This window comes from Brienomyrus brachyistius, chromosome 9 (assembly GCF_023856365.1).
Source record: "Brienomyrus brachyistius isolate T26 chromosome 9, BBRACH_0.4, whole genome shotgun sequence".
In the NCBI taxonomy this organism is placed as follows: Eukaryota; Metazoa; Chordata; class Actinopteri; order Osteoglossiformes; family Mormyridae; genus Brienomyrus; species Brienomyrus brachyistius.
This window is the reverse complement of record NC_064541.1, coordinates 5,378,391-5,400,092: the sequence shown is the minus strand read 5'-3', so window position 1 is coordinate 5,400,092 and position 21,702 is coordinate 5,378,391. Positions and strand designations below refer to the sequence as shown.

General features: G+C 38.9%; 1 protein-coding gene across 1 annotated transcript; it reads left to right on the top strand.

Moving 5' to 3' along the window:
- The first annotated feature begins 100 nt into the window (after positions 1-100).
- On the top strand, positions 101-18,471 carry slc6a3 (solute carrier family 6 member 3). The gene is made up of 15 exons (XM_049026839.1): positions 101-455; positions 1,497-1,772; positions 2,492-2,623; positions 5,534-5,753; positions 5,997-6,135; positions 6,721-6,855; positions 8,811-8,914; positions 9,346-9,470; positions 10,377-10,489; positions 10,928-11,056; positions 12,926-13,025; positions 15,597-15,697; positions 15,997-16,164; positions 16,483-16,554; positions 16,920-18,471. Exons 2-15 carry the CDS (start codon positions 1,517-1,519, stop codon positions 16,941-16,943), a joined length of 1,818 nt encoding a protein of 605 aa, XP_048882796.1. The 5' UTR covers positions 101-455; positions 1,497-1,516; the 3' UTR covers positions 16,944-18,471.
- Positions 18,472-21,702: the final 3,231 nt, after the last annotated feature.

Below are 21,702 nucleotides of genomic sequence, written 5' to 3'. Positions count from 1 at the left end.
AGGGGTTGTGGGGGAGCGGGCGGGGGGAGGAGGGGAGTGTTTTATCAGCTTTCCTATTTCTCCTGTGCTCCCTCAAGCTCCCTGCACAGTCCAGCAGAGTCCTGTGATGCCTTTGGGCATTTGGGTTCCTCACTGGGCACCATAAGCCAGCACAGCGTTGTTTTGAGTACATTAAGTACAGCACAGTAATACTTTGGGTACACTGAGTACAGCACAGTATTACTTTGGGTACACTGAGTACAGCACAGTATTACTTTGGGTACACTGAGTACAGAATAGTTATTTTGGCTCTTCTTTGCTTTACTCTTTTAGTGTATTCTAGACACAGCTGGATGGCGAGTTGATCCTAATCCCAATCCTGTCGAGCATGGTCTACAGGCTGCAATTCTGACCAGGAATCGCCTTTGACACGCTTGATATTAAAACTTTCTGGGACTGGAAAGGACATACAGCAGGTAAGAACATACAGTAATAACATTCTCTTTTGTAAGTAATCAGCAGTTAAGTTATTTGTGTCTGCTTGAATTTTGCAGTTAACAGGTGTATTTGTTCTTCACTACTGTGATAATTTTCATATTTATGAAATTTGTATGCAAACTATTTTTGTATTATTAAAAGAATGATTAGTAAAAAAAAATGGTAATTTTTTATAATATTGTTTTATCCTCCTGCCTCAAAAATGAACTCCACATAAAATGAATATAACTGGAATCGTGAATAAAGAAAGTGAATAAGTGGAATTAAGGAATGCGTAACATTTAATTATATGTTGTACATAGCTACAAATAAATTTAATAATTAATTAATAGTGCACTTGTATGTATATATATATTGATTATAAGGCTACACATTTAAAGGGTTTATGATCTGGTTATTAATTAGGTTGTAACACTTTGTAAATTATTAATAGACAATTTTAAACGTTATAACAGTTTTATTTTTATTATTTGGTTACTACCATTTTCAAGTGGCAAAAGGGAGCCTAATTGTAAAGTGGTACCTATAAATTTTACATATATATAATATATATGCTGTTATGTAATATATAACATTAATGGGTAACTGTGCATAATGTTTACAAATAAATAGCTATCTTACTTATTACTTATTATTATAACTGCTTTATATTACTAAAATTACAAATTCTGTCAGGTTACCAGCATAATAATAAATATATTCACAGTCTGAGATAAAGCTCTGAGCATCGTTAAAGCAACAGGAGGAAATGAACAGAAAGAATTACTGACCAAAATGGGACAGTAACACCATGTTTTATGACACTTAAACACCATTCAGGCACTCCACTTATGTTGATGTTTAAGGTTGCAATGGGCATCAGCTCCCCGACCAAGGTCCCCGCGGCAGCCAGCTCGGGGGTGGGCACACACGTCCATCCCATCTTCCGGGTCTAGGTTGTGGGCTTTGCTGTTAGCTTGAGGTACCATCGCCAGGCCTGGGAATTCTTACACTGACAGAGATCTCCTAACGATTAAAAGGCACTCTGCCAGTGGAACAGATGTCTTCGGTCGTAGCCCCAGCCAAGTCCGCCAGCACTATGGGCCCCAAAGAAGTGGAGCTGATTTTGGTTAAGGAGCAGAACGGGGTGCAGTTCACCAACTCCACCTTGGCTAGTCCTGCCCAGACGCACCCCTCGGGCGAGGAGCGGGAGACGTGGGGCAAGAAGATCGACTTCCTCCTCTCGGTCATCGGTTTCGCTGTGGACCTGGCCAATGTCTGGAGGTTCCCTTATCTCTGCTACAAGAACGGAGGAGGTAGGACCAGCCTGATCCGATTGCTCTAAAAATGGCTCCAAAGGAATTAAATTTACACAGCTGCTAAGCCAGCAGCTACTAAACCCCAGCAATGAGCTGAGTCTGCTTAGCTTCACATTTATTCATTCTTGATTTGATGTTTTTTTTTCTTTTAGATATTTATTAAAATCAAGTATCACCGATGGGTTAGTGTGCAATGCCCAAACTGAACAAAATTAAATACACTATAAGAGTATAAATGTCTAAGACCAACCCTGAAACTTTGCCTTCCATGGAGTTTATATAATGGAGTTTATATAAATTCTGATAATAATCAGCCATATACCTTGGAGATCAAGCACAGTACTGTCACATCACTGAACCACTGGCCTACTTATGATTGTAATTATTATTGTTGCACTTGTTCTTGCTGCTACTGATGATAATACAGTAATAATATTATTAGTAATAATATCGTTGGTAGGTTTCATTTCTTGTTTTGTGAGAGAACCAACAGTCCCATCCTGTATTGAATGGATTTCACTTTAATTGAAATTTTAATTACTTCTTAATGTATTTTTTCTTACCAAAAAAACTGCCTCAAAATGCTATATTTTTTAATAAAAGCACAACTGAGTTCCCTTTTCAAGCAGGCCATTCCGATTAGTACCTCGCATCTCCTTGTTGGTTTGTCCTGCCTCCGCGGCTGACTGTGGTCTCCCCCGTTTTCCGGCTGCCAGGAGCCTTCCTTGTGCCGTACCTCTTCTTCATGCTGATAGCGGGAATGCCGCTGTTTTACATGGAGCTGGCGCTGGGGCAGTATCATCGCGAAGGAGCTGCAGGTGTTTGGAAGATCTGCCCCATATTTAAAGGTATTTACACTCTCTGGACGCAGTTGGGTTTCAATGGCCTATTTTCGCGTTTTGATTTTAACTCGTTATCGAGAACGTTAGCTGTTAACTCGGCCCTCTTTGGCTATAGTCATTCATTCAGATTTTATAGGTAAATTAACACTGTTAAATGCTCAGCTACAGAGGTCAAATTAAACTACAATCATATGTATGAATCTTATCTTTATAAAGTATTGAGTTGATACCTAATAATGGAGCGTGTCTCTATAAATATATAATAAGTCAGACTATGAAATTCTGCTATTTGTAAATGTGCATATAAAATGTGTGAACACTTAAATATATAAATCTATGGGGTTTGAATGAGTCTGTTTTCCCCGCCCCCACTCCCATGTATATGTAAATAAGGACGATGAAGATCCAGGTTCAGTTAATCGCCCAAAATATTTTTTTAAAGATAAAGGTCATGCTGCATTTTACTCGGAGAAGACAAAGTTATTTTTAATGTGTTTCAAGATTGTGCCGCTGAAATGGAAAATGGAAAATTGGCTTTTAACGCAGACGTACGCACTGATTCCCCTTGTCAGTGAGTTGGCTTCCTCTCCTGTGTCTCTCGACATGTCAATAAAGTGCACAGTGGGGACACCCTGGCATCAGCCTGCTGGGGGACGACGAGTGTAACCTTCCCTGTCGCTTGAAAAACGCACGTCAGTGCTGCCTCCTGGTTTAAGGCCTCCCATTTTCTGTCATTACATTTGCTCGCTAAATGACAAACAACACAGTAAAATGTGTGCCAATTTAATTTGATAGAAAAGAAAACATGTAGGACTAGAAGATTGTTTCCTACAACATGGTTTTCTTGTATTAAGCAAAAAAAGGAGAAAACACACTATTGCTTCACTGTAAGTTCAAATCGAATGTCTCTTGATGAATTGAACCTGATCACCAATTACTTTTCCTCTTATCCCATCCTATTTACATTTAAGAAGAGCTTCTTTTGTAGTAACAGCGAATTTTGCCGTAACGCAGCATTTAATATTCAGAAAAAATAAGAATAATGACAATATCAAAGACAACACTGTTGTTCTGTGTTACTATGACAAAGTATCAGCATTATTACACACTTTGAACACTTTTTTTCCAATTTTAAAATGTCATTTCAATAGGCTTTCCCAAACATACATATTATGTGTTTGTAATATTTTCCACACACTTTAGCTCATTTGATGGCCCACTGCATCTCATTAGGCTATACATTCCTGCTACTGTTATTTTTTTCCCTCTCTTCCCTTTTCTCTAATGTGTGCTTTAGGGAAGTATAACGTACCTGTGCGTAATGGGCTGAATGTTTCGGCCGTGTATTTGAGTGCAAGACAGGTAAAATAATACCAGTCTGGCCTGGGCATTTGTGCTGGGTTTATGTGAAGTAACATATCAGGCTAAATTAGAATGGACCACAATGGACCACCCAGAAAAAGCCAGGATAATTGTTCAAGACATAAATACTCTGTAAAGAATAACGCAGCATTTAGCTAGAGTGTAATATAGACGATGTCATGAAATGTGTGACCAGTACTTTCCTTGTGTATTCTTGACTTTTTCGTACACCGATACGCTTGTTTTTCAAAGCCACCATTTAGGAGCTGATTACACAGTTTATTATGTTGTACTATCTAAATGTAAAGGTCTTTCTCCATCTTTCAGTCTTTGTCACCCAGAAGGCCAATGGACACTTTAATCACCAGCTTGCTTGTAGGAGCAGTTGTCACCCTACAGGAGGGATTACAGTAATTATGTTGATAAACATGTTTGTTCCTGAAGATCAATGCTTTGAATGGTGCAGCGATCACAGATATGGTGATATTAGACAGACTCATCCGAGCCAATATCAGTTAGGGTTTTAAGAAACTGTGTAGGGATTAATGGGAATAACAGATGTTTTCATTAGGTCACGTAAGAGAAACCTATACTTTTCAATATGAATTGCAGCTAATTCAAATCAAACGGGCTTTATTGTCACACCATCCACATACAGGTATAACTACAGGTCTATCTAGAGTGAGTCCTGCTTCAACATGACTAGTGCGTTCCTGAAAAACCTCCAGGTCACTAAAATCTCATACCAAAATATACACATTCAATGGGGAAAATACGGTTTGGGGAAAGCGACTCCAAAACTTAGTATTTCCTCCAGGCAAAATGAATTAAATAATAAAATTTGTCATTCTAGTACCCAATAATGTAATTATATGTATTTGAAGCAAGAAGTAATAATAATACATAAATACATAATGTCATAACAATCTCCTGTGGGTCTTATGAGTCTCACAAGAATTGCCTAGTAGCCGCTTCAACCAAACGTGCTAAACCCGCTAACTTGTTGATTTCTGAGAATTGGGTGCAGTGAGCCACCGTGCAGCATGAACCATGAACCCAGCATAACGCCAACAGATTGCGCTGTGTGGTAAAAACCTGTCATTTTGACATTGTGGGGACCATTTTCAGCTCCCCACAAAGATCTGTGAATGCAGTCCAAAAATTAAAAATGCCTAAATTCTGCCAAGGGGTTAGGGCTGGGTTAGGGGTTAAGGTTGTCATGTTGGGATTAGAGTTTTCATACAAAGGAATGGAGAGTCCCCACAAAGACATAATTACAAACCTGTGTTTGTGTGTGTGTGTGCATGTCTGCTGGTGTGTGTGTGTTCAATGGTAAAAACTAATGAATAAGTAAGTAATAAGTAAAATGAGTAAACTAAGTGAGCCATGCCAGGGAAGGCATTAATAACATAGTTAAGCTATAGCTAGACAGATAATATTTTAAATTCAGTGCTGTTTCGGACTTTGTGTTCATTGTGAAATACCACAGTGAACTTTGTCCCTCCTTTTGGGGTAACTATGCCAACTGGCCATAATTTGGCTTCTGTCCTGTAGGTGTGGGGTTCACCGTCATCCTCATCTCCTTGTACGTCGGATTTTACTACAACGTCATCATTTCCTGGGCCCTCTTCTACCTGTTCTCCTCCTTCACTGGAGATCTGCCTTGGGTCCACTGTAACAACACCTGGAACAGCCCCAACTGCTCCGACCTCTGGTCTTTCAACACCACCCTCAATGACACCCACAAGTCCACCCCGGCAGCTGAATACTTTGAGTGAGTTAGGCGGAGCCTAAATGTCGTAAATGAGTAATCGCTTGACTTTTTAGTAGACTGGAGATAGAGTCCACCCAGTTCCTCCTCTAGGGTCAGTCTTGAGATGCTGTATAAACCTAAAGTGTCATCTAATTCTGTATGGTGACAGACTAACAGCTGAACATAAGGAGGGTGCTCGAGCCGCGTTTTCGTGCGAGAGATGATGCCAGTCGGGTTTGCTGTCTGACCGCCGTTCCTGTCTAGGCGAGGCATGTTACACCTGCAGGAGAGTGAGGGCATCCATGAGCTGGGACTGCCTCGCTGGCAGCTCACTTCCTGCCTCGCAGTGGTCATCCTCGTGCTGTACTTCAGCCTCTGGAAGGGGGTCAAGACGTCAGGGAAGGTAGGCGGAGAATCTCTGTGGGTGGGACGCCCTACAGGTCACCCTACGGGTCGCCAGGTGACCTGGCTGTGTGAGCATTTAGCCTGACTATTTCATTTATACTAACCTTTTTCAACATTGTGTCTGCCCATGATTATGTCTGAAACATTATTGCGTAATTTTCTGAACTATTATGTGTTGATATTGTAGCGTTACATTGTGCGTATCGAATTTTAATTTGATTTTTAGTTCTTGATTTTACAAGAAGCACCACTAGTACTGTTTGTATGTACTGTATGTACGTGTGTATTTATGGTTATTAGTATTATGTCTTGCATTTCTCCTTAAATTCACTGTACATTTTAGACTGTATGCAATATATTTTATCCTGCTAACCATCGCAAAGGAAAGTCAAGAACAAGCATGAATATGTATATACTGTATAATATGGGGAATTTATCCATTGTAAAATGCTATTAATGAGACATTTATTGTTGTTCATTATGAAGCTTTTTTCCACATTAATAATGCAGTAAATATGTGGTAGAGCACATGATGGCTGCGATTCGCCATCCCGTGCAGTCACATGACTCTCGGTCTGTGCAGGTGGTGTGGATCACGGCCACCATGCCTTATGTGGTCCTGACCGTGCTGCTTCTGCGGGGCGTCACCCTCCCCGGGGCCATGGATGGCATTAAAGCCTACCTCAGTGTAGATTTCCTCCGGCTCTGCGAGGCTCAGGTGATTCTCTTCTCTTTTGCCATCGTGATTCTAGGCAGGAGTGGTATTAAGTGTATTACACAATAATAATAATAAGGCACTCAAATCTCTCTGCCGAATCCAGTGTTTCTCAATGATGGTATGAGTCCGTCACTCCTCAGGACACTAATGAGCTGGATACAATTAAGCAGCTTTTGCAATAAATGGATCATTGTGGCAAAGCTGTGCTCAAACACCCATTGTGATATGTGAGCCTATTTAGTTCTGATTATTCCTTCTTCTGTTAACATCCATGCTGAATGTAAGGAGCAGCATAATTTTTCCTCAAGGGGAAGCTCAATTTGATAGAAATCTGTGACTGCAATCAAGAAACTAAAAATGCCAAAAGTTTTGTATTTTCTTTGGGTACTTATGGTTAAGGTTAGGGCTGGGTAGGGGTTAAGGGTGTCATTGTTGGAAATTGGGGCTTATCCATAGAAATGAATGAATGGTCCCAACAAAAATATGAATACAAATGTGTGTGTGTGCATGTGAGCGGGTATACCTTTCCGTATGGGGACACAATGTCCCCATAACGTGATAAATATCCATTTTTTTTCCCATATGGGGACCGGTATAGAAATCAGTGACTGCTATGAAAAAACTAAAAATGCAAAAAAACTCTTTATTTAGCTTGGTTACTTATGGTTATTGTTAGGGCAGAGTGGGGGTTAAAGTTATAGTTAGCATTAGCATTTTTCCCATAGCAGTGAATGAGTGGGCCCCACAAGGATAGGTATACCCTACATGCATGTGTGTGCGTGTGCATGTGTGTGTGTGTGTGTGTGTGTGTACACGTGCACACGTGGGCAGATGCATGTGTGCATACTGTTCGCATGGGTTTAACGCAAACTGTATTTCCATTACAGTTTTGCATAAATTGTAAGCAAGTTTTTGGTATAACAATGCATTATGTAATAATGTCTCATTACGTAATAACTCGACAGAATGTAACAAAATAATTGAATGGTAATAATGATGATGATGATGATGATGATGATGATAGGGTAATGTTGCAATATAAAATTATAATGTAGTCTATAAATTTGTTACATTGTGTTGTATTAATACATAATGTGGTATTATTACATAATGAATTGTTACACTGTGTGCAACAACGCATTATGTAATAACATGAAATTATATGATAAAAATTTGTTGTACTATGTAATAACAAAATGTAACATTATTACATATGCGTTGTTACAGTAGACAAAGATAAATTGAAAATTGTGTGTTTTTCTGTTCTGTGTATCTACTAAATCACAAATTCTGTTTCCGATACAAGCTTCTTGTCTCAAAGTGAACTTGAAAACTTTTTATGCGACATTTGAGGTTTTTGTTCAAGTGGTGTCACCAGTAATGATTTTTCAGTTTGCGTCTTAAAAATGTGACAGGGGCAGCATGATGTAGCTGGAATGCTGTGATTGGGCAGGGATTAGATGTCATGCTATAAGAATATGTGTATATGTTTAGCATTCAAAAGTGCTTAATGTTTATATGTTCATATTACTGTAAACTGATTATATCACTATATCATGTATAAGTACCTTCAAAAACCTCAGTGAAAGACAAGTGGGTTCATGAGTCACACTCATCACAACAATTTTGTTGTGTAAAATATTTTTTTTTTTCTGAAAACAGCTCGTGTTAGTTACATTAAATCCTTTACCACAGCTGATGAAGTTGTAGAAATCACATTTTTCTTAAGTAAGACGAAAGAATCCGCAATTTTCCCTGAAGGACACATGGCTAAGGACTCACAGCAGCAATCTGAGAATTAGATTAGAGACATGCATGCAGCAGCAATTTGCAAAATTACCCTGTATTCAGAAGTGTCTTTCATCTTTGTGTTGAATGAGTTTCCTGCAATTATCTCTAATAACAGTTTTTTTCGCTCCATCCTTTGTTTCGATCCCCGGGCGTTTGTTTTGTAGGTCTGGATAGAAGCTGCCACTCAGATATGCTTCTCTTTGGGAGTTGGGTTTGGTGTGCTAATAGCGTTTTCAAGCTATAACAAATTCAGCAACAACTGCTATAGGTAAGGCAGAGCCCCGTGTCGACATTCTAATAGGGCGATCATCACACACGCAATTGAATTACAATGCCTTTGAAGTCTTTTGCAAGCCCCACCTTTCACGCCGAGCTGGAACACCGACCATTTGCCAGTTCTGTAAGAGTGATTGTATTGCACTTTATGTCGCTACATTTAAGCGACTCTCCTGATAAACATGTTCCTCCCATCAGTCTGAATTTAAATTTTTAGCGCATTTCAGAAAAATGCGGCTACGTGGTCAGTAGTTTCAGGGTGTTGCATTGGTGCGTAAAATTGAAACTCAAATGCAGATGCGTTAATTGTCATGAAGTAGCCCTGCATAAGTGCACCAGGCAATTATCTGTTATTATCCATCTTTCTGCATCTTTTCCAGGTGTGCAAATGAGTTATAGACATGGCTGTGTTTTGTTTCCCAGAGACGCCATCATCACCAGCTCCATTAACTCCTTGACCAGCTTCTTCTCTGGCTTTGTCATTTTCTCCTACTTGGGGTACATGTCCCAGAAACACAATGTGGCTCTGGAGGAAGTAGCAACAGATGGTCAGTATCAATGAGACTCTTTGTTATGCTTCTCCTAAACTTTTATACGACATTTAGAAGACTTAACCCTAGCCACAAAGCCTCTTGTTGGCTACAAACATTCAACCCCACTAAATATTAAACAAACACATTCTTTATTTAGGAGATGCTGAAAGGGGGGGGGGCATACTGCTCTTTTGAGTGGGCCCCCCAGAAACAACAGACAGCCCCTAACAGTGGGGCTGTCCAGTATGTGTACAACATGTACTTTGAGTCCAATTTAAAACGCGTTTGCTTTTGCGTTTGAGAATTGCTCTAGCTCATGTAAAAATCAATAAAAATCAACCCGCAAGATATTTAGAATCAATAAAGATTGGGTGACATTCAAATGTTTGACCTACATGAATTTTTTTTCAGTAAAAACAATCTTCAGTCACAACCTATTGAGTTTATTAGGATAATTGTCATTGTTCTCAAATTTATATGCCAGGATTATGACAGTTTATTAAAGGGGAAATTCCACTGAAATCATAATTTCAGATGCTGCTCCCAATGTGTGTAGCACTGGAAATCCATATAAAATAATTTTCATTTCTGTAGTAAAATTGCCATTTTTGTACTATGTAAGACATACATTTTGTAAAAGACATAAGAATCACGACCTGGAGTCTTTCATTGTCACCTTACTACCCAGTGCCTTTTTGAAGGGTTCAGGGAAATCTGTTTAGAAAATGTTAGGAATTAAATGGATGGTCGGTTGTTTGTTGTGAATATCAGAACATAGAAATATTGTTGGGAGTAATTAATTTCAGAAAAACATGTGAAGAGTGAATAACTCTTCCTATCCACAAACTCCATCATTAAGAAATGTCTCCAGGTAATGTACCATATTCTGTACATTTCGCTTGGTATTATATTGTATTACAGGTCCTGGTCTTGTCTTCATCATATATCCTGAGGCTATTGCTACACTACCTGGGTCGTCAGTGTGGGCTGTGATCTTCTTCATTATGCTGCTGACTCTTGGTATCGACAGTGCTGTAAGTACCCCGACTGTCAGAAAGATGTGTATGCAGCCCAGGTACAGTTTTGTACCACAAGGTACAAACAACTATAATGTACCCCCAGTAATACAAAATATTCTTCAGGGTCAATTTCTGGACCTTAAAAGGCACGTTTACCTACAGCTAGGGTACATTTGACAGAGCCTTGAGGGTAAAGCCCCAGTGACAAGTAACTGTGCCCTCAAACGTACAAATTAGTCCTCTTTCTGACAGTGTAATAAAGGGAGGAAAGTAACATGTATGCTGACAAGTGCTTAGAAACAATAATGGTAGATATGTTTTCCTTATAAAGGCAGTCTAGCAGTGCTTCATTTTATGCGGGATGGTATTCTTCGCCTGTTGACAGTAGATGTAGAGTAGAGCTGTTGGCACAGTGGTTGGGCCTGTGGTGCAGTGTTGCGGTTCTGCTTTCAGATGGGCGGCATGGAGTCAGTCATCACTGGCCTCATAGACGAGTTCAGGTTTCTGCATCGGCACCGGGAGCTCTTCACTCTCCTCATCGTCATGTCCACCTTCCTCATCTCCCTCTTCTGTGTCACCAACGTGAGTGTAGTGACAAGACCTCTGATATCTGCTGATAATGATATGCGTGGACATCTTCTGTGTTCCTTAATGTAAAGGATCTGCTGTGTTCCTTAATGTAAAGGATCTGCTGTTTTCCTTGATGAAAAGGATCTGCTGTTTTCCTTTGATGTAAAGGATCTGCTGTTTTCCTTGATGAAATGGATCTGCTGTGTTCCTTGATATAAAGGATCTGCTGTGTTCCTTGATATAAAGGATCTGCTGTATTCCTTGATGTAAAGGATCTGCTGTTTTCCTTGATGAAAAGGATCTGCTGTGTTCCTTGATGAAATGGATCTGCTGTTTTCCTTGATGAAATGGATCTGCTGTGTTCCTTGATGTAAAGGATCTGCTGTTTTCCTTGATGAAATGGATCTGCTGTGTTTCTTGATGAAAAGGATCTGCTGTGTTCCTTGATGAAAAGGATCTGCTGTTTTCCTTGATGTAAAGGATCTGCTGTGTTCCTTGATGTAAAGGATCTGCTGTTTTCCTTGATGAAATGGATCTGCTGTGTTCCTTGATGTAAAGGATCTGCTGTTTTTCTTGATGAAATGGATCTGCTGTGTTCCTTGATGTAAAGGACCCAGTCTCATTCATCAGCAGGGAAAATGGTATTTTTATTGAATAGCCGTTCAGGGTTGACGGTTCAGCCATTGTTTTTCTTTTTTTATTTTTTAAATGACTGTCCAGAAACAGTCCACTGGTGTCTTTCTTGTTGACTTACGAAACGGTTTACTAAGTGGCAAGTTTGGCACATGTAAGAAGCCGAAATGGACCGCTGACCATTTGCCAGATCGTTGATATTTCTTAGCACTGCATTCTAGGAGCAGGAACTGGAGTGTGGCCATTGCGTAGTCACATTTGTCTTTCTTTAGCAGCTGTTTAGAGCTTGTGTAGTGTGCCGCAGATAGTTCTGTGAAATTTCAGTTCAGAACAGAACCTTATATGGATGGATTCGAACAGGAATTCTTGTGACGTGAATGTGTGGAGGTCATTGGTAATGTTATAGAAAGCGAGGGAAATCGCGTCCCGATAAAGGCTGGCATAGCTTTTGTGACAAAAACAATATCAGTTTGACTGCAATGAGTGATTTGAAAATGTAGGTTTTTAGTCACTTTAATACATTGACAGAGCCAAACATTTTGTGCAAAACAGGTTCTTGCTAATGTTAGCTCTGCAGTGCAGTAGCTGTCATTCTAAGCGTGCAGTGGATGACCAGGCACTGCCTCTTGTTGGAGGGGGAAAGCAGAGGTAGATAGTTCAGGTCCAGAAAGTAAAAATCCAGATCAAGATTTTGTTTCAACCAACCAGTTGAGTCTCTGTAACTGTGACTCCTTACTTGGTTGAAACAAAATCTTGATCTGGATTTTAATTTTCTCGACCTGAACTATTTACCTCTGGGGAAAACTGAATAGCAAGGTGAGTTTAGCACCCACAACAAAATGCTAAATACTGTTTTGGAGGGTTGACGTCCACCCAAACCAGGGACGGATTATGGGTTGTGTGGGCCCCTGGGCAAAACGTTCACGTGGGCCCCCCCCCACCACCACCACCACAACCACAACCACCACAATTCAAGGGCCCTTGGCAGCCAAACGCCCTCCCTATTGGGTCAGGGGCCCTTGTAGGCAGAGGATCAAAGAATGTAGGCCCTCTAAAATAGACAGACGAAAATACATTGTTGATAAGCGTTGCAAATTGTTTTTGGCTAGGGGCCCCACGTACCCCCTGCACCCCAAGGGCCCCTGGGCAGCGGCCCCGCTGGCCCGGTCCGTAATCCGTCCCTGACCCAAACAGGCTGTGACAGTGAACTGAAGCTGCAGCTACCTCAGACGTTTGTTTTACCCGCAGGGTGGAATTTACGTGTTTACTCTGCTGGATCACTTTGCTGCGGGAACATCGATCCTCTTTGGAGTGCTTATTGAAGCCATCGGCATTGCCTGGTTCTACGGTAAGGGTGACGTCCTGCGTTCGGTCATGGCTGACAATGCCGATGCTGTATTAGGCACCTGATGGAATATTGGCTGATCTCAGGTGGCAGCAGAATTCCTCTGAAGTTGTGGTGACACAGAGCAGCGTCTGAAGTACCATGCTAGATGTCAGTTCTTGTTAAGTGGTTTTTATGGCTTACAAGCATTCTGCATCCAGCCTGAAGGTGTGAGCGTCAGTTACAAATATTCATGTTTAGGCCAAAGAAGGTTGAAAATTGATTTGGCATCCTACAGTCGTTATCCTACAAAGTCTGTACACTTCCATAATTATTGAGCTAAACAGTTAATGTTTTTTTAAGAACGTCCATTCCTTTTGCATCTTGGTCACAGTGAGACTGGGACATATCTCGAGAAATGCAGGGGGCACCCTGGATGGGATGCCAGTCCATTTTATAAAAAAAAAGACACAAAACCATAGATTCGGCATTATAAGAAATCTGCTTTTAAGATTTGAAATGCCTGATCGACACAGGTTATCTGAACTTTTAGCATGGAAGATAATTTTAGTGTTGCAGATAGAGACACTGATAGCCTGAGCACGTTAACATGCTAACATGCTAACATGCCTCTGGGTCGCGTGTCACTGTCCTGTGTGACACCCCGGGGCTTCATTGTCCTTTTACAAAGCTCTGGTACCGCAGATTTGGACCCGCAGGCCTGGCCTCTTGTGGTACCCTCCCAAGATGTCATGAGAATCTCTAATTTCCCTTTGATAAGTGCGTGCATGGAAATGCTAGGCAAGTCAGAGACTGTTCTCCATATCCAGGTGGCGAAAGTCCTCCAAGTGATGTGATTTTCCTGCCTGTTCCCAGCTTTGTACTCATAGCTGTGATGCTAACATGTTGATGTCTAAAACACTTCAATGTAGGGTAGTGATTCTTATTGATATAATTGTGTCTTTCACACTATATAGATGTAACCATGAGTCACTGATCTCCGTTTGTTCTGTAAACACAAACCAACCATTTATTTGACGTGTTTGCAAACATAATTTACAGATTTGAACACACACTTGACTTTGAAATTGCATAGCAAGTTTATTTCCAAGAAGAAAAAATGTTTAAAGGTCAATCATTTTATTCTCTCTGTTGTGTTTGAGGTGTTGCATGAATGTTTTTCCGTGATTTCATCAAATTAGTGGATCAAGTTAACAGCTCTTATCACGATACTCTATGACCTGTTGTGTGGCTCGTGGGTTAGGATGCAATATATAAAAAGAAGGTCACTGGTTCAAATCCCAGCGTCAGCAGAGCGATTTTACCACTAGTTCCTTCAGCTAGGTCTTTAATCCCCAATCTATAATTTTCACATGATGTCACATCCTTGTAGGACCACCCACGTGGGGGCAAAACAAGCTTTATCCCACTGCCATGTTTGTTTAAGAATTAAGGGTAAACCTGCTCTCAGGAGAGGCACTTCCGATCAATATTTTAATAGGTGCAGCTACCAACCAAAACTGCTGAACTACCAGCATGGCAGTGCGCACACAGAAAAAAAATGCAGTGGATTATCTTTCTTCTAAGAAACATACATGTTTCATTGTAAAAATGAAAAAAAAAATATATATATATATATCCGTCTGATCATTTTTTTGTTTCTTATCAAAAGAAAGATAATCCTAACCCTAATGTTTTTTTTTCTTTTGAGTGCGCCCCCCGACATTGGTAATTATTACCACGTTTATTTAGCCAAAATGCTGGATAGTTGTTATTCAATTGGATGCACTATTCAATAAGCAGACAAGCCTCGGTGGTGCTTCAACAGAATCCCACCTGAGAAAGAAGCCCCAGAGAGGAGAAGATTGTAGAGCCATGCTATTAGACAAGCCTCCATCCCTGGGGAGTGAATGAATGAATGAATGCCAACTACCAAAGGGCGCTTTCACATCGAAATTCAGGAACCTGGTTCCTGGTTCCAAATCCATAGGCTGTCTCCACTAGGAACTTTTGTAGTTCCTGGCCACTGTGTTGCTGCCACAAAGCTCACAGGTTAAACTCCACACGTAATTTCATACAAAACGCCACCCCAAAACAATGGAGGGTGAATTGTTTCATTAATTATTCGGCAGATAGATTGCTATCGAAACGGAACACAGCCATTTATTTATATTTAAATTATATGATCTACAGCATGTGTATAATTCATTATTGAATCTGGCTAGCAGATCAATCACTAGTTTTTCACAAAATAAAAAACGACGTAACATTATCCCGCTAAAAAGCACTGGCAAGTTTCATTGCCAGCACCGGCGATATTAGACAAAAGTATATTGGTTATAGATTGAATTTTCTGTCACATAAATACGAAGGACTACAAAGCGTCCGGTGTTAGCCGCCATTTTGGAAGGCTTCCTTTGCCCTCCAGGTCTGTGGGGGCAAAGGATAAAACCGGCGACTAAATAAGTTAAATGTACGAAATTATCCTCCCACTGCCGCCCTGTGTTTCCTAATAGCTGTCATTGAAAATAACAATAATGCTCTCTGCTTATAAGTGAACATATCCTGATAAAATATGAGGAGTTCTTGTTGTAGGGGTGGATCGCTTCAGTGATGACATTCAGGAAATGATTGGTCATAGACCGGGACTCTACTGGAGGATGTGCTGGAAGTTTGTCAGCCCTTGCTTTCTTTTGGTAAGCTTTTATCAATTATCATTCCCCTCCCCATTCCACAAAGTACTTCATCCATCCATCCATCCATCCATTTTTTATACCCACTTGTCCTACAAACAATTAATGACTTTGAAATGCTTCTGACTTAACATAGTTTATAATGTTAGTATATACTTTAGTATATACTGTATACTACGTTCAAATTTTCTGTTATTTGACTGTTCTTCGATTTCTTTACCTGTGTTTATAATTTGAGCGTGTTGCTCATTCAAGCCTTTTTCTGGAGGATTGGACACATTAATATTTGATTTATTTCTTAGTTCATGGTGGTCGTCAGCTTCGCGACTTTCAACCCGCCGAATTATGGGTCGTACGTGTTCCCGATGTGGGCGAACATGCTGGGGTGGTGCATCGCCATGTCCTCCATGGCCATGGTGCCTCTCTACGCCATTTACAAGTTCTGCACTCTGCCTGGAAGATTTTGTGATGTGAGTATTTGCATATTATTTCTTGTGATTCTTGTTTTTGAGTGAAGTAGTTTTTATATAGCCAATGTTAAAAAAAAAGTAAAAAAAAAAAAAAAATTAATTATTCTGACGTTGACCGGATGACCAATTTACAAAATAGTTTCTTTCAGTAAAATACCTTCCATCTTGACGGGAATGGTGAATACTGCTGAATATTGGCTTCAGTTTTTGCATTATGTACTGTATCTCCATATTTCATTATTTCTTTCTGCAAATTTGGATATAATTCCCAGGTGAGAGACTCTAACAAGTGAGCGCTGACATTTTCCCTCACTGTAGAAAGTAGCGTATGGCATCACTCCTGAGACGGAGCATCACCTGGTAGAAGCCGGCGAAGTCAGACAGTTCACGGTAAACAATATTCTTTGCTTTCTTTAATAATTTCAGGTTGCCAAAAGTTAGAATTCAACTCAGCAACACATCTCACAAACACAAGGCATGTCACATTGGAAAACGAGTGCATTTTAGCAGAGGTGGGTAGTTCAGGTCCAGAAAGTAAAAATGCAGACAAAGATTTTGTTTCAACCAACCAGTTGGGTACTCTGTGACTGTGACTCTTTATACTCGAATGTTGGTTAAACCAAATATGAACCAGTATGAATTTAAGTCAGATTAACTCTGTCTAATATTCCTATACTATACTGTTCCTAACTATTCCTATACCACAATAATAAAAATTGTGCATGAATGTTTTCTTGCAATTACGGTGTTGGCAGCTTCATCACTGGCTTGTGGTCTGAGTTCTCCGTGGATGAGGAACCTCGGCTGGAGTTAGAGAACTTAGTCTGTACTTTGAATCCTGGAAGGACGACTCTGTAAGTGCCAAAAAAGGGTGTTCAAAAAAATTCTAATAACATATTCTCCGTAATTTGATGTGTGCCTGTGCTGTGAGTTTGATCACAATGTTTCTGACTTGAGTCAATATCAGCCTTGAATCTGTAATTGACGACTGTTATATTGGGTAATGATACCACCAAGTATTTTACTGTGGCATGAAGTAAACCTGACTCAAAAGAACCAGATTGATGCAAACTGTCAAAGGAAATTCATCTAAACACATTTCTTTTAAATGAATGTATTCAGCATTTCTTTTAAGACAAATCTTTTGGGTGTTGACATGAGTTTTAAAACTATATACATTTAAAAATGTTGTATATGTGTCATGTGTCCTGTACATCAGTACTATTCATGTGTTTTATTCCCATGGCAAATCATATTTTTATATATCTAACATTACCTGCCTCACAGCTAAATATAGTTCTACGTGCTATGAATTCAGTTTTAACTTCTGAACTGTTAATGTTTACAGCCATATTTCAGAATCTTTTATAACAGTTTTTCAAAATAACTCTGTGTACAGTGCAGTTGTTCATCTTAGTGGCCTTAACAGATTATTTTATAGATAGCTATGACAGTAAGTCACCAGAGTAATTAATTATACATTTATATAATGATTTATTTTGTTCAGAGTATCTATTTAAAAATATCGGTATTAGTATCATATTAACTCAGAGTTATTTTTGTTATTTGTGTCTTTCATAATAACTTTTTCTGCAACTCGGTTGAACTTTTATTTGGTGTTTACCGTGTCGGTCAGAATTGTCAAAGTGTCAATTATACATCACGTCCCTCCCCATAAAATTGTACTGTGATACAGAGTCATTATTTTTTTGGTTGACGCTGTTGACATGACCTGCCTAAGGTTCCTTCAAAGCCTTAGAAAATGAGTAACACATCTGGCCGTAGCTTGGCAACTATCAATTGACAATATAAATAATCACTAATGACTTGTTTTAACATTAAATCCCTTTGATCCTCCAAGCTTTTCATAACCAAGATCTAACTGGCTTCTAGGCAGAATCATTGAATCGTTTAGTTTTACTTTATTTAATAGATGGATGGATAAATGTGACCGATACATAACCATCCTGTATTTAAATGTTTTTTATCCATCCATCCATCCATCCATCCATCCATCCATCCTTTGTCAGTCTTTTAATAGTTATGTTTGTATAATGTATTTATCGTTGCTGTTTTGTTTTTTATTTCTTTTTAAACAATTTTAGAACTGTTACTACCATGAGCAGAATATCATCTTACAACAACCCTGACACATAATTCTCTCTTTGTCATAATACATTGAGAATCCCGCATGTCGTTAATGAGGTTGTATATATGTGTTTTCATTTTTGACACAATAAGCTAAAGCTCACAAAGATGCCGTTAATGGTAATATTACGCTAATATATGACACACGTCTTTGGTTCTTCGGCCATTTATATATATATATATATATATATATATATATATATATATATATATATATATATATATATATATATATATATATATATATATATATATATATATATATATATATATATTTTTTTTTTTTTTTTTAAATTTGGACACCTCAGCTACATTGTATGATAAATTCTTGACAATTCAGCAAATCAGCATGCAACCCTTTTCAAGGAATTTCCTTGTTTCAAAATTAAATGCGATGTTAAGTATTATAAGTCTGAAGTACTGCTTTTAGTCTGAAACAAGAGCACATATTGTATTGTTTTAAGCACATTCAGCTGTGTGGTGCTTTCTCTTTGCATTAAGAAAACATGATGTCTGCACACCTAAAGTTACAGCAGTGAGTCAAACCAAGCATCTGGTTTTGACTTATTAGTACCATAAACCTATATAAAGCTATACACAAGATTAAGTCATTAATCGTTTCTGATATCTTAGCTCCATGTACAAAGAAGCATCGAAAATAGCAAGTCCTGACTCATTGAAGATGACTTTCATATGGGACACCTAAGGCAGAGATAAAGATAGGGATCAAAGACAGAGATCGACGATGCTCACCTTCAGAAGTTAATGTATAATAACACATTTATCACACGCCCTTTTTATGTAACTCTGTTAATATGTTCAGTTGGCCAGCCATCAAATGTGAATCGTAACTGGAAGGGACTACGGTTTAACCACGATTGAAACTTGTGGCGGGCTCTTAGGATGTTTTAAAGCTGTAATAGAAAATATATAATGATTTAGGATAAAGAGGTAATTAGGCATTTCCTGACTTTAAGAAAGAGATGTTTTACTACCAGTGAATGTGTATTGTGAAAGTAGAAGCTGTGTGGACTTAGTCAACGTGTTGTTTGTGTGAGAAGCTGTTTTACATGGGTTTACAGTACTACGATACTACAATACGGCTAATGTGTCCATTTATTACTGCAGCTTTCCGCTGTTAAAATTAGCTTGCCTCAGAATTCTGGACATGATTCGTTGTGTGAAGCATAAAAGGTTTACGTGGATTCAATTGCAATGTCTTAAGACTGTTTAATGATATTTAAATCTGCTTATTAAAAATGTATCCTGTACGAAACAATCTGTATCGTCTGCTTTACAATGTCATTCATGTAACACCTTTATGCTATGCCAAATTCCTGTAAGGCATTTACATTTTCTGTGGGAAATGTTTCAGGATATATCATGACTGACAATAACACAAGAACAAGGCATTTGTTTTTATAATAAATGTATAATTACATACAGAAAACAAAAAAAACGTGGATATAACCTGGTTTATGAAAGATTGCAATCTTTGCCTTTGAAGCACATTTGCTTATTTCTTCACATTGATCTGTCATGCCTTAGAATCCAGAACAAATCTCAGAGATTTCAAAGGTAACTACTACCTCTCACTCAAGATTCAGCCATCTAGTTTTTAATCCATTCCACAGCACGGTGACATGAATTTTTTAATTTTGCACTAGCAACCACTAATTAAATAGATGCATCCTTTCATTATTATCATTAATAATGGAAAATTATTTGGGGAAACTGTAAGTTTTCATTATTTAACCTAGAGATTTTGCAAACTTGGCCGAAAACTTCAGAAGTACTGCAAAAGTCCACTGTGTTTCCACACTCTATCTATCGGTGTATAACTGAAAAAATATCAAAAAGAACATGAATATAAGCAGGAAGAGGAGGTTTTCCTGAGGTATACCTACCTGAATGCTCTGTGGGCAACGGGAATTTAAAAACATGATTGTGAGTATGATTGACGATGTTTTGAACACTGAAAATGTCTGAGGTGTGAAGGTAGAAAACGTGTTTCCATCTCAGACTGACTGATAACGTGAATGCGAATGATTCACTACATTGAAACTGTTTCAAAATGAGCTTTGTAAAACTTAAGTATTTTAAAGAAACGTAATTAAACATGCTATTGAAGGAGCCAATTATAATTTTCTGTAATTAAAAGATGTATATATTTATGCACTTTTTCCATGACATGTATTATACTATATATGTATGATGCAATCATGAAACTATATATATATAAATTAATTAACGGGTCATCGGTGAAGTATTTGTGAGACGTAGACGTGACCTCATGAATGTTAACGTAATGGACGGAGAGAGCAGCTTTGTATAAACTTTTTCTGGCATATTTATAACAATGAATTCCTGTTATCTGTCTGTCGTCATGATCCAGGCCTTAGTTTTTAAAGTATTACTGAAGTATTGCTACAGATAACAGTCAGGGGCGCAAATACTTTCACCGGTTTGTAAATGAACTCAGAATTCCAGATACAATAGGCAGAATCATCTATAGTACACTCCTTTTGTAAAAAGGAAAAGTCAACCAGGTTAGCTTAAGGCACACTGGTAACTTCTGCTAGGTACAGGGATGGATGGATACATGTGACATACACATACCCACCCTGTATTTAAGATTTTATTTCATTCTGATGAGAACAAAATAATGACACGTTAAATGGTGGCATATCAGATTAACATTTGCGGAAAGAGCACAAACGTGAACAGCCGTGATTCCTCCTGACATTTTACAGCACGCAATGACTGTTTATAGGATTCCACCAATTATACTTAATTTGCCAGCCTGTCTGTAGCCAGAACACAGGATGCATCTATGTGTGTATATATACTGTACTGTGCACATGTGTTAGGCATTCAAAGAAACAAACTATATGTCGAACTGCGATGTTATGACTGGCAAAGTGTGTCAGCTTGGCCATTTCAAAGTCTCTCCTAAAATCACCCAAGAATTTGCTGGAACTACCCAATACATCAAGACAATGGGTTAAGTAAGAGTTTAAGACTGGGGAGACACAATTTATGTTTATTGGGGAGATGAATGAAACCAAATTAAATATTGGGGGGGGGCATGCCCCCAGTTCCTACATTCCTGCATCACCACTACCCCAGTTTCTTTGGCTAATAAATTGCTATTTAACTAATTACATTAACACGTTGAGATTGTGGTGATGTCTAACCCCTATCCCCAGGTAAAATCGCCTACAATGGGCAGAAAGGCATCGGAACTGGAACTTGCCACAGTGGTAACTGGGTCAGTAAATCCCCTTTTCTGTGACATCATATGGACGGCTGGGTATGTGTCGATCAGTCTGATCCACAGCTACATGGGTTTATTTATGCTTTATTGTGCAAAAGTCAAAAAACTATTCA

What these genes read in the sequence shown, in the direction of transcription:
- slc6a3 (XM_049026839.1), top strand. Translation starts at nt 1,517, where the DNA reads ATGTCTTCGGTCGTAGCCCCAGCCAAGTCCGCCAGCACTATGGGCCCC. An exon ending in CTGCTACAAGAACGGAGGAG is followed by an intron (nt 1,773 to 2,491) that starts GTAGGACCAGCC and finishes TCCGGCTGCCAG; the next exon opens with GAGCCTTCCTTGTGCCGTAC. An exon ending in GATCTGCCCCATATTTAAAG is followed by an intron (nt 2,624 to 5,533) that starts GTATTTACACTC and finishes TCTGTCCTGTAG; the next exon opens with GTGTGGGGTTCACCGTCATC.